The following is a 13,173-nucleotide window of genomic DNA, read 5'->3' as shown; positions in this document are numbered from 1 at the left end:
CGCGATGATCAACCCATTACGCAGCGCTAGCGCCTCGGCCATGAACGGATTACCACTATCACTATGACTCATGAAGCCACAAATCCAGCTGCCTTGATAGTCTCAAATTAGACCCGCACCTCCCATACAGTGAGCAGTGTCCCAATAACTTCCATCTGTATTGAGCTTCAAGAAATTCGACGGTGGAGGCTTCCAAAGCTTAACCAGAAAGCGATGCTCATCCACCTCCTTACCAACGACTTGCAACCAATCATCATGATCATGCTTCAGCTTCTGCCAAGCCCCCTCTAGAGTCCAGGGAGTCTAAGACTGAATTATTTCCCACTTCCAAATCCCCCAGATTCCAGCAAGAAAACGGAGTGCATTCGACCCCTACAGATGCAAACAAACCCAAGCTTTGACGTCCACGAGCCAGAAGTTACACCAATTCCAAGCCCCTAATCTCCCCCAGAGCTCTCTCGCATGGGGACAATCTCGTAAGCAATGAATGGTATTCTCCATGGTGCTGGAACATCTGGAACAACCTCGAGATACGGCTAGGTGACAATGAAACCGATTAGCATTTGTAGGAAGTGCTTCATGAAGCACGAGCCAAACAAAATAACGTAATTTTTCTGGAGCAGCAATCTTCCAAACCCAGCTCTAAGGCTCACCTTGACCCTCTTCCACAACATTTCTATCACGCAGCCACGAATACCCATCACGAACTGAGTAAAGGCCATCTCCACTTCCCATCCAACTCCAACGGTCCCTAGCAATAGCAATAAGACGGGGATCCACTCGACCAAACCATTCACGAATTTCCTGGGGAATAATCGTCGCACAACGGTCAAAGTTCCAATGGTTGTCTTGCACCAAATCACGCAGGCACAAATTAGTGTCAGAGATGTGAACAAAGTCCAGTTTTCCTGCCAATTTTCCTTTCCCCGTCCAGTCATGATACCAAATTGATGACGAACCCTCGCCTAGTCTGAACTGGAAGCCTGCTTGAAGCTGATCACGCGCCTTCAAGATTCCCCTCCAAATTGGTGAGGCGTTAGCTAGATGCCCAGCTGCAAAAATGGGCTCACCACGCATGTACTTGTGGGACAAAGCTTGCACCCACAACTTGGGGGAGTTGTTAGCTAGGAGCCACACAGCTTTCCCCAGTAAGGAAGTGTTGAAATCATCCATGTCTTTGATGGCCAAACCCCTGTGTTCTTTATCCTGTGTGATAGTATTCCAATTCGCTCGATGCCATTCCCGCTGCCCATTTTTCTTGGACCAAATAAACCTTCTCATGACTTGATTGATCTTGTGGTTAATACTCCTAAGAAGCCAAAAAACTTGCATTGTATAGGTTGGAATAGATGAAATCACAGACTTAGCCAAGCACGCCCGCCCCGCCATGTTCAAGAGGTTAGTCTTCCAAGTTGCCAACTTTCGATCAATGTTATCAAGAAGGTAGTGAAATTTACTCCTCGAAATTCTTCCTCTAGCAAGCGGAAAGCCTAGATATTTCCCAAGGTCGCGAACAAAGGGAATTGGAGCAATGCTTCGGATCTCTTCTCTCACATTATTGTGGACACCCTTAGAAGCAATCGCCTTAGACTTAGCCATGTTAATTTTAAGCCCTGAACTCTCACAAAACCTCTTAAGCGTCTCCGCCACCAATTGAACCTGAGACGTAGTGGCTTGACAGAACAATGGAACGTCATCCGCAAAGAAAAGATGGGAGATTGGAGGACCTCCTTGGGAGATACGGATAGGTTTCCAAGCTCCTGAATCCACAAGCCTATGAATATTTAAAGATAGTCTCTCCATACACAACACGAACAAGTAGGGAGAAAGCGGATCACCTTGCCTCAACCCACGACTTGGTCTAAAGGAGGGGAGTCTAGAACCATTCCACAAGATAGAAAGACTAGAGCCACTCACACAACGCATGATGAGGCGAACCAACCCACCAGGGAAGCCAAACTTCTCCAAGGTGTCCCTCAAGAAAGTCCAGGAAACACTATCATACGCTTTCTCAAGATCAATTTTAAATGCCAAGGACCCCTTCCGCGCCGATGAAGCTCCCATGTGGTGGATGATCTCTTGGGCTAAGAACGCGTTATTCATTGTGCCTCTACCAGGGAGAAAGCTGTTTTGAATTGGGCCAATTATTCGATTGAGGAGAGGCCTAACTCTATTAACCACCACTTTTGTAATTAGCTTATAAATCACGTTCCAAAGGCTAATAGGGCGGAATTCCTTCACCGTGGAAGGGTTGTCCACTTTAGGAATAAGCACAATAAGAGTTTCCAAGAGCTCATCATCCACCCTACCAAACTCAAAGGCATCTCGGACAACCTTTCAAAGGTCATCCCCAACCAACTACCAATACTTCTTGAAGAAGAAAGAATGGAAACCATCGGGGCCTGGAGCAGAAAAGGACTTCAGCATCATCAGAGCTTGTCTCACCTCCTCTTTAATCATTGGGGACTCAATCATCTGTTTCTCACCCTCCGTAAGCAAAGGCATCAGTTCATGTTCCAAAGGCCCTCCTATCGTCCCAAGGTCCGCTGCAAATAAACTTTGGAAATAGTTCTGAATTTCTCTCCTTAGAACCTGACTATCATCACACCAGGATCCATCATTTATCTTCAGGCGAAGGATATTATTCCTCTTCCGTCTAATGATAGTGTGGGTATGAAAATACGCTGTATTTCTATTGCCAAAACGGACCATATTCTCACGAGCTTTTTGATACCATAAAAGCTCTTCCTGATGAAGAATGGATCTATATTCTGCTTGGAGCTGTGCCTCGAGTTGCATCATATCTGAAGTCACCCGGTAATTAAGCTCCTTTTGAGTTCCCCTCAGTCTACCCTCAACCCACCGCTTGCGCCGGAAGATGCACCTATTAGTATTATTAGGTGATTAACTCTAATTCGGACTCAAAATGTTATATTATCGCTCATAAGTCAAATTAAGAAAAATATCCTCAAAAATCAATCTGAGATATAGCGTAAAGTTAAAGAGGAAATCATTAACTCATGAGCAAGAAACATAATTTTGTATTAAAGATGATCACATTATTTCTATATGTCCCCAAATGATAGCTCAAGTAGTAAGAGGGACATAAGGGTTGGGTGACATGAAGGGTCCAGGGTTCGAACCCTGAGGAGGACTAATTTACTAACATTACTAACAACTAACATTTGCCTATAAAAAAAAACAAATTTCTATCTACTTTCTTTTGTAATGAGTTAAAGCACTCTTTGTAGTCCCCTTAATCAATTTGGCTTATTATAACATAACAAAATGAAAGCTTTATGCTTTTTGAATGACCTAAACTTGGTATTTTTAACTAAATAGATTTTTTAAAAAGTTTTGCCCTCATTTATTAATTTATCATTGTCTGGGTTTAATTTAGTGTAGGCTAGACTAAGCCCATATGAATGACTTATCTTATATCCATCAATCTTATTTCACATTTTTACACTATAAGTAATTAACATTCATTTTTTTTTGTAGGAAAGATAAATTGTAACTTCCAGGGATTGATTCTAGACCTCCCCCACCCAACCTTCTTTTGGTGGCCATGGCGAGGTGCCGACATGGTAGGTATTTGAAGAGAGAAATGATCAGTGGCATGCTGTTCTGTAGGAGCAATGAACTGTGCAAAGAATAAGGTTCTAGCGACTAGCTGTGAAGACAAAGACGGAGTGAGGAACCAAGAGGTGACTCCCTCAAGTGAACAACATGTACAGTTCGCGAGTCACAGTAAAGAAATCTCCAGATCAGAGCTTATCGTCAATGCCTCAATGGCACAAATAGCTTACAAATGGGGGAGGAAGAGAAGGGAAACATGAAAAAACAGAAAGAGGAAGGGGAATTCACAAGAGACTTGTAGAGGAGAAAGGAAACTAAGCTAAGTGTTAAATGAGAACAATCTTCTTTTCATGCTTCAGGTAATTTCTTTGAGAGATTCGTCTTGAAATGGTCACAAATTAAACACACAAGAAGGGGAAGTTGAATTGCATGTATGTTAAAATCTTCGCAAACATTTTTGATGTTAGATGATATAAGAGAAAGAAAAAAATTCAAATCAACAACACCAATCAAGAAATGAAACATCAGAAGTATATAATTTCTTTTGATACCATTTATTCCAATGGCATTAATTGAACAATTTCTCCAATTTTCATGTAATGATCAACTTCAACACAAATGAAGATCCAAATTAAATAAACCATAAAATAGCATGATGTAGAAACATCCAAGCTTACTGGTTCATGCCTCTTATTACAAACTAAGCTAACAACATTAGCATGCTTCCCTTATTTGCTATTCTTTTTCTTGAGTCACACACATGGAGGTCACTGAAACTTTAGTCTACCCGCGGGTACCCGGACTCGCGGGTCCTATTACCCGTGCAGGTATTTACCCACGGGTACATGCAGGTCCAGGTATTTTTGTCACCCCTGTTTGTACACCACAATTGGGCTTCTAACTTGAAAATTTCCATCATCCCAAACCAAAGTAGCAGAGATTACATTCACAGTGAGGAACCCTTCAACCACAACCGAGAATGATTTTTTCTGGCCTATAGATGTGAAGGACAGAACATCAGGTTTCACTTGAATTTCCAACAAGGATGGAGTTATAACCGTCGCTTTATAAGTAGAATTTGCTGAGCCAACATTTGTAACTGTTCTGCGAAAAACGCGAGGGAAAACCCCAACATCACCATGATAAACGGCAAATGATGGGAGGTTCAAGTTATATGCAGCTCTCTTTTGAGGATCTCCAAAGCAACTACGCTTGTGTTGAGTAAGATTTTGTAGCAAAGTATCGGTATAACCCTCTCCGCATAGGAACTGGACATAATCTTGTTCGGTAATATCATATACTAAACCAGGATTTACTGCCTTAACAGGATTAATTTGCCCCGCGCCATACGCGAATTCAGCTTCAGGATTAAGAGCAGAATTCATTGGAGTAGCTGTTAATTGCAACAGAAATGGTCATAATTATAATCATATTTCAAAATTCACTATTCTAATTATGAAAAGATATTATGATAAATAGCAGCGGAAGCAGTAGACTGAGTCGTGAATTACCGGTGGTCATTAATGCAGACTTGATCATGGCAGGAGACCAATTGGGGTGAAATGATTTGACATATGCGGCTGCCGCAGCAGCATGAGGACATGCCATTGAAGTGCCGGAGATTGCATTGTATGGCAGTTTTCTTTTGTCACCTTCAACTTCTGAAATGGGGTTAAGGGGAGACCATGCAGCTAACACTGTCACCCCTGGTGCTGCAATATCAGGCTGCATATATGCCACATCAAGAAATAATTAATTGCAATGAGCATGTTTGGTGTGATTGGATTATCTCGAATATGTATGGATTATCTCTTTGAAGTTACCTTGAGAATGTTTGGTGTGATTGGATTTGGACCTCTTGATGAGAACGCAGCCACATAAGGGGATAATGTATTGTTGACTTCATCACTCTTCAATATTGTGGCTGTTGGATTACTGGTAATTGGTATAATGAATTAACGATTAATGAGAGTTTGAAAATTCTATTACTATTTACTATAGACTAAAATTAATGAACTCATTCTTCTTATCTATTTTTTTTTTCTACCACGTCATCTATCATATCTCTCATTTCTCATTTTTCTCTCATTTTTCATTACTTTCTTTCATCTCAAGGTGGAAGTGGCAATAGAGTCAGAACAAAATTTATTTTTAACTAAACAAAAATAAAAGTTTTGTATCTATACCTTGTTGCTTCCATGTATAATAGTACATTTCTAATGTTCCCTCGACTAAGGAACGTTGCAGGCAGGGCAAAACTGGTTGGAAGATCTTTTGGGGAAACACCTCCAAATATAACCCCAGCCGCGCCAGAGAAAAATCCAATTTTCTTTGGTTCCTCAATTTTCTCACACACAACGATCTTCCCCTTCACTGCACTTTTATCCACAGAGTTCTCTGAGCAAATCCTGAGCAAAAAATATATATAAAACTGGAATCAAATATTTTCAATAAAAAAAAATCATAAGAATTTACATATTGCTGATGATACCTGGATTTCGAACTGTTAAATCCACCCACAATGTTGGGTATATCCCCAGCAAAAATCAGTGGAAACTTTTTCTTGTTGAGATCAAATGTGTTGATTGTAGACCCCTGTACATGATATGGCAGAGTGTCATACACAAAATTTAGTACATTTCTTTATTATAGTTTACCACTTTCTGACTTTCTGTTCAGAAAGTAAAATAGTTTCTCTATAAATTAATTTTAGCACATAAAAAACATATACTAAAATGTTACCACTAGCTAGCATTTAGGCACAAAATGGTAGTACCTCATAAACAACACCATTGCCCAACTGCACCTTGGTAACAAACTTTCTGTCAAAAGTGCTAGCAGCCACTGAAAGCATCCATGGTGGAAAATTTGTCATAGAGTATAGAAAAGGGCCAGAATTACCGGCAGCATTTGCAACAAATATGCCTCTTTGCATTGCATGGAAGCTTCCAATGTTAAGTCCATTTTCAAAATAGTCAGGTGCAGTTCCAGTATCTCCGAGTGAAAGAGAGAGCACATCAACACCATCAACAATTGCTGCATCCAAAGCAGCAAGGATGTCTGCCTGGCGACAACCGCTTTCCCAGCATACTTTGTACATCGCGACGCGGGCCGACGGCACTCCTCCGCGGGCTGTCCCAGAGGCGTAGCCGAGAAGGCTTGTAGTGACTAGGTTTCCGGCAACGGTGGAGGTGCAATGTGACCCGTGGCCATTTGTATCTCTAGGAGATTTGATGTCATTTTTAAAATATAAACCTTCGATGTTGAAGTATTTTGCTCCAATTAGTTTGCTGCACACATCAATGGTGAAAAAAAAAATCAATTTTCTTTAAAAATCGGGTTAAGAGAGATAGCACATGGCCAAAAGTTTGCATAACTGAATATCTACATGTAGGATAAAGTTTGATATTATCTTAAAAATTCGAGTAGGCCTAATTTTACTTCAAAAACCAACTCAGAAGGAGATTTGTTTTAGCATTTATAAGGACTATTCATACAGTACCAAGAAGCATTTGCATAATATATGAGAAAGAAGATTAATTGATTACTTGTTGCAGGTAAAGTTATAGCAGGATCCCTTCCATTTTTTTGGTGGAGGGCTAAATCCTTCGTCACTGAAGCTTTTTGATTCTGGCCAAATTCCAGTGTCTAGTACTCCAACTATTATGTCACTCTCCATACTTGCTCTTGTAACTTTTTGGGGAAATCCTATAAAGTCCCACGATTTTGTTGTGTGAAGATTGTACTTGCTGTTTGGTATAACGGAGATAACATCGTCCATTTCTGTTGCACTAACGAATTAGTTGAGTGAAAATCATTTCTTCGATGAACATATAATGAACTATTAATTAAGTTAACACTCCTCTAAAAAAATATTAAGTTAACACGGTGTTGGTAGACATTCTCTCTTTATTTCTACTACATATCACTCATTATTTAAATTTTTTTTCCTATTTATCGTTATTTTTACCATTCTGATAAAGTATTAATTATATTTTACTAATTAAATATGTGATTTGAAAATATAAGAGACATAAACATAAAAAATTAGTATTATTCCTTAATACTTGTAAAAACTTAAAATAACTATAAATGACCCTAGGTAAAGTGTGGGTTAAATAACTCATATTCTTTGGTGGATCAATCACATTTAAAATAAGAGGGTTAGAAATTTTACATTTTATTTATTAATTTATTTATAAATATATAGTTCATTGGGGTGAGATTAAGTAACTCTCATAAGTCATTTAAATAATCTCAAATATTGAGGAACGTTAAAATATAATCTAAAATAATTCATGTGTCTTCATTTAATTGTTTAAATTTTTGGGATAATGAGTTGTGATTTCATAGCTTTTGTAAGCAAATGGTCTTGAATTCCATCTTTATTACGCATCCAATTACAAGTTGAATTTCAACACATAACATGTGAGCATAATACCTGCCATTCTTTCTTTCTCCTCTTCTGTTAACTTCATGACGAATCCATTAAAGCTCTTGTAGCTGTGAAGTATAGCTCCTGGTTCAGAACTGCTGGATGGATGCACACTTAGAAGGTCAATTTTACAATACTATAATTCTTGGAAGGAACAAAAGAATGTGTCTGGCTGTATTCCACTAATGCTATATAAAGTAGCCAAATATTGAAATGCATTGCTATAGTGCAGCTGGAATCTATTTCTCACATGCTCACAATTAACAAATGATAATCTTTCCCTTAAAAGAACAAATGAAAATCTTATCACGACATAAATTAAACACGGAATAGATAAAAGACACAATAATGCACAACCTGCCAAGAACTTTTTGAGCCATGGCCATGTGAAGAGAAGGTGAAGATGCAGGGTCCATGCCCTTAGGATGATCACCCATGTACACAATGTAAGTCTGCATTAAGAAATTATCAATGATTAATTTCAAGAGTAAATTTTTTTATTAAACACGAGAGTAAATTAAATTTTGAGCAACATATTATAGTGCAATTCTATGGTGGTGTAGTATGTTAAAAACTCGTTCATTTCTGAACTATGTTCTTACAAATGAGTTGTCTAAATGACCCATGAGAAAGTTTGAGTGAAATAACCAATCATCCAATTACAATATTGGAGATAAGTGAGTTAGAAATAAATTAATAAATAAAATATAAAAATTTCAACTCACTTACCTTCAATGTGATTTGATGATGTGTTATTTCACCAAACTTTCTCATGGGTCATTTAGACAACCCGAGAACCAAATTTTTCTAGATTCACAGTAGAAAATTAAAAACCGCAACATATACCTTCTTGATAAGATTGAAAATAAAAATAATTCATCTACCACTATTTTTTGGCCGACACTCGGACATCTAGAATTAATGGCTGTTTTTTGACGTCCATATATTGCAAAGTTTATTTATGAAAATAAACTCTACAAGTTACAGGTATAGTGCTGCATAAATTATCGCTTATATATTGAAAAACGATAAAACTGAGTAAGGAATATAAACAAGTGTATTACACTTACACAAGAGATAGCCACAAAATTTGTACATTTGTACAGTCTAAATAACAATAAGTATTGGAGATGTATATATTAACCTTGCGATCATTGCTACAATATGTGTGAGTGATTGTCAGAATGAAGATGAGAATGAAAAGGCATGGCATTAAAGAGACCATAATGGCCACAATAGATCAAAATGATAAGCAGAAAATGTTTCCAAGGAGGATAAGATTTATGAGTCTATGCTTCCACCAAAGAGTATTTGTAGTGGAAAAAGCATCAACCATTGGCGTGCGGGTATTCCAAGCACGTGGATATCAATAGATCAAAATGATAAGCAGAAAATGTTTCCAAGGAGGATAAGATTTATGAGTCTATGCTTCCACCAAAGAGTATTTGTAGTGGAAAAAGCATCAACCATTGGCGTGCGGGTATTCCAAGCACGTGGATATTAATCATATTAGTATATTAGTACTCGTGTTTAATTAATAAAAATATCCAACTATCCAAGCCAATTGATCTCCTCCCTCCGTTCTTATTTAACTGTTCACTTTGAGTGAATGCACATATATTAAGGGTGTGATTAATTTTGTTGATTTTTAGAAAAAGTGAGGATTATTTTTCTATTTTACCCTTTAAAGTATGTGTTATCTCTCCTCATTTATTATACTGACAAGGGTATTTGTTGTAAAAACATCGTTTAATGCTCTATTGAAATGCTAAGTGAACAATTAAATAGGAACAAAAAAATTTCTTCAAAGTGGACAGTTAAATAAGAACGGGCGGAGTGCTATAGTTCAATTAATCATGCTTCGTGCCTTCGTACGAGCTATGTACCCAGAAAAAGGTCCTGCTACGATCCCCACCACTACCATTCAGTGACCTTAATTATTTTGCGAATATTCTTGTATAAACTACTTTATTAGGTGGCTTTTAGGCTTTAGTTATAAAATTGGATTTTTCAGGGACTAAATTAATCATATTTTTTATTTTCTGGAATTAAATTAATCGACTTTAATTTTCAAAAAGTATAACTAAATACATTTGATAAGCTAGGTCATAATGATTTAAAGAGATAAAAGTTAAAATTTAATTTATATGCACTAACAGTGTAAAAAGTTATACACATGCATTCAACATCTCTCCATTTTATGTATTTTTAAATTCAAATTAATTATGACATGAAAAATTGATGGATTCTAATTATATAATTGTGTAAACCTTTTTTTAATCAGTACGTAAAAATTAAACTCTAAAATGAATGAGAGATATAAACACTAAAGTTTAGAAGCATATTATATTTATAAACAACTGAATATGAAATCAAATTAATTTCTTTTAAAGGAAATTAAATTAATTAGGTGATTGTGATTGGGTTAGTTTAAATAAAAGAAAAATAAGATAAATTCAATATATAAACGAACGATTAGTTTTGGTTTTGCAATGATGGCGAGGGACATTAATGGACATGTGTTGGTTGCGGCTACGGGGTTTCCGGTGATGACCTCTTCGGCGGTCATGGAGGAAGCATTGGCACTTCGGTGGGCAATGTCCTTGGCGATCCAGTTGGATTTCAGGAGATCTGGTTGGAGACCAATTGTCTTCAACTCTGTCCGAGATTGTAAAAAAAATCCCGGGTGGGGGTTCTTATTTGTTTTCTATTATTCATGATTGTATTTCACTTTGTTGTTCTTTTGATTTTGTAGACCTGGGTTTTGTTCGTCGTTCTCGCCATGGTTGCAGATTTTTTAGCCAAGAAGGCTTCCTACTACGCGTGTTTGGTGTTAATAGAGGTGGTTCCTCCTAGGCTACTTCTTTTGTAACAGTAGACTTAGTGACCTCTATGCTTGTTCCAGTTTAATGAATTACTGTCAGCTTTTAAAAAAGTTATATTGATTTAGTTTGAATTTAAAATGATGTGAACAAATTAATCAATATCCAAAATGATTAAATTAATTTTAATTAAATCATCGAGCTCATTAGTCCAATCTAGTAAACGCCCTACTTCAAACTTTTTCCTTTTCTTATCAAGATATAGTTTTTATTTTTTTAACTACTACTATATGCTTAAGTGAGGATGGATCCGGTCAATGTTAATATATTATTAAAGTTAATTAGTCAAGGATTCACCATGTGTTAAACCAATGAATTATTGGTTCAACTTGCTGAAAAGGAAAATCGGTTCATTGGAATTTTAAACCAAAACAGAAAACAAAAAGAGAAAAGCCAAAACATGCAGGACACTAGCCATTTTCCATTATAGATACCACGAACACAGGGTAGAAGTCCAAGTCCTGCAAATTCAACTTGCTAAATTGAATATATTAAATAAGTATATAAGTACTTAATACATATTAAATAATACATTAGCTTGCAACTAGTGATGGTTAATTTCCACCGCTGCTTGTCACGGTACGCATTTATAATTTACTAATATTACTGAATTGTAACCCGTGAAACTTGGGAGTTGGGACAAAAACCTCACACTCAAACAAAGCAATGACCTTCTTCATTAGTACTCCAACAATTACCGTGATAACATTTCTTCAATTTACATATAATTGGCATGTGAGTCAAGGGAAGGGAACTTGAATAACATTTCAAATTATCTTCTTCCAGCAGCAAGGCATGAGGCATCAATGTGCTTGTATCACCTTGACATATTCATCAATCATCACATGGAGCCTTTGGCAAAGCTGCATAATCATGCAGTAGCATCAATAATATATACTAATCTTGTGCTAAATAGCTCACGTGCTTATAAAATCTTTGCATCATAGAATGATAGCGGAGTCCAGTGTTATAAAACTCGGCTCGAACCGGCCGGTTGAGCTGGGAACCGGACCCTAAGCCGGTTCGAGCCGAGTATTGGATCGGCCATGCAATCCACCCACTGCGAACCGATAAAAACCGTCCGATTCAGTCAGAAAACCGGTGACTCGGTCCTTACGGTTGGACCGGTTCACTATTTAAAAAAAAAACTGAAAACTCTAATAACAGAACTACGTCGTTTCTTCAGTTTCAGTGTAGGGTTTTTACTTCTCCATTCTTCTCTTCCTACTGCAATCGACGAGTTTCAAGCCTCCGCCGTCGCTCCACCACGTAGCCTTCGCCGCCGCCGCTCCACCACTCCACCACGTATAGGCCCGTCGCCATTCTTCTCTTCCTACTGCAATCGACCAGTTTCAGTTCCAGTTCCAAGCCTTCACGCGTCGCTCTTCTTCTTCTTCCTGGTGAGTTTCTTGCTTCTCCTTTCTTGGTGATGCTGCGTGCCTGCGTGTGCTATGCTATGAGACCAAAATCCAATTTTGGAAGACCCATTTATGTTTCTATTTTAAGCTTAGCTTTGGGCTGTTTTGTTTTCATTAGTTCTAGCTTTAGTTTGCTTGTTTTTCTTCATTTATGTGAAGTTTGCCATGTTTTGCACCTGCTTGAAGTTGATTGCACCTGCTTGAAGTTGATTGTTTTTCTTTTGCTAATTTCATTTGATGATGCCTGGATATACAGTTTGCCAAACATATGAATGATTAAATTCTTGGTTTCTTAAATCAAATACATTGTTTCTTAAATCAGTAATTGCATTTGGATATCTCAGTTCAATTTCTTAAATCAAATACATTGTTTCTTTCCTACTTGGACATGAAGAAACTTGGCATTGTTATTGCTATATTTAGCATTGTAACAAGACCTTGGTTGTTGAATTATGTTTTAAGCTTGTTTATGTGCTTTTTGTTGTGATTAAAGCGTCAAACCGATGTTGTTTGATGATGCTCAAAACTTATTTCAATTATTTGTGAGTTGTGACATGTTATTTGGAGTTGTGACATTTTGTTGTGGTAAAACATTCATTGTTATTTTTGTGATATTTTGTTATGGTATTTTAATTTTTTTTTTATTGTCAACCGAGTCAAACGGTTCAACCAGTGACCCAGTGATTGAACCATTGACTCATTGACCCAGTGCCTCGACCGAGTCGATCACCGGTCCGAGTCTGATAACACTGGCCGAGTCTAATATGTCAAAATTACCACAATAAACCATATGAATTATATTTGACATATATCCTCAAAATCTGAAATGCACAAATAATGTCCAAATCTTCAGGAACTA

At 37.4% G+C, this 13,173-nt stretch overlaps 1 protein-coding gene across 3 annotated transcripts; it reads right to left on the bottom strand.

Moving 5' to 3' along the window:
- Positions 1–4,092: 4,092 nt before the first annotated feature.
- On the bottom strand, positions 4,093–9,438 carry LOC130733667 (cucumisin-like). Of its 3 annotated transcripts, none has more exons than XM_057585890.1 (10): positions 9,159–9,438; positions 8,372–8,466; positions 8,021–8,112; positions 7,128–7,362; positions 6,356–6,869; positions 6,071–6,174; positions 5,766–5,987; positions 5,403–5,514; positions 5,091–5,304; positions 4,093–4,972 (listed from the first exon to the last, which is right to left on the bottom strand). In XM_057585890.1, exons 1-10 carry the CDS (start codon positions 9,237–9,239, stop codon positions 4,446–4,448), a joined length of 2,196 nt encoding a protein of 731 aa, XP_057441873.1. In that variant the 5' UTR covers positions 9,240–9,438; the 3' UTR covers positions 4,093–4,445. The 3 variants fall into 3 exon arrangements, with proteins under 3 accessions (XP_057441873.1, XP_057441874.1, XP_057441875.1); XM_057585891.1 differs by having other exon boundaries at positions 8,021–8,109; positions 9,159–9,437; XM_057585892.1 differs by lacking the exons at positions 8,372–8,466; positions 9,159–9,438 and having other exon boundaries at positions 7,128–7,370; positions 8,021–8,109.
- Between the last annotated feature and the right edge of the window lie 3,735 nt (positions 9,439–13,173).

This window comes from Lotus japonicus, chromosome 1, assembly GCF_012489685.1.
Source record: "Lotus japonicus ecotype B-129 chromosome 1, LjGifu_v1.2".
Taxonomy (NCBI): Eukaryota; Viridiplantae; Streptophyta; class Magnoliopsida; order Fabales; family Fabaceae; genus Lotus; species Lotus japonicus.
This window is presented reverse-complemented; position numbering and strand designations above follow the sequence as displayed.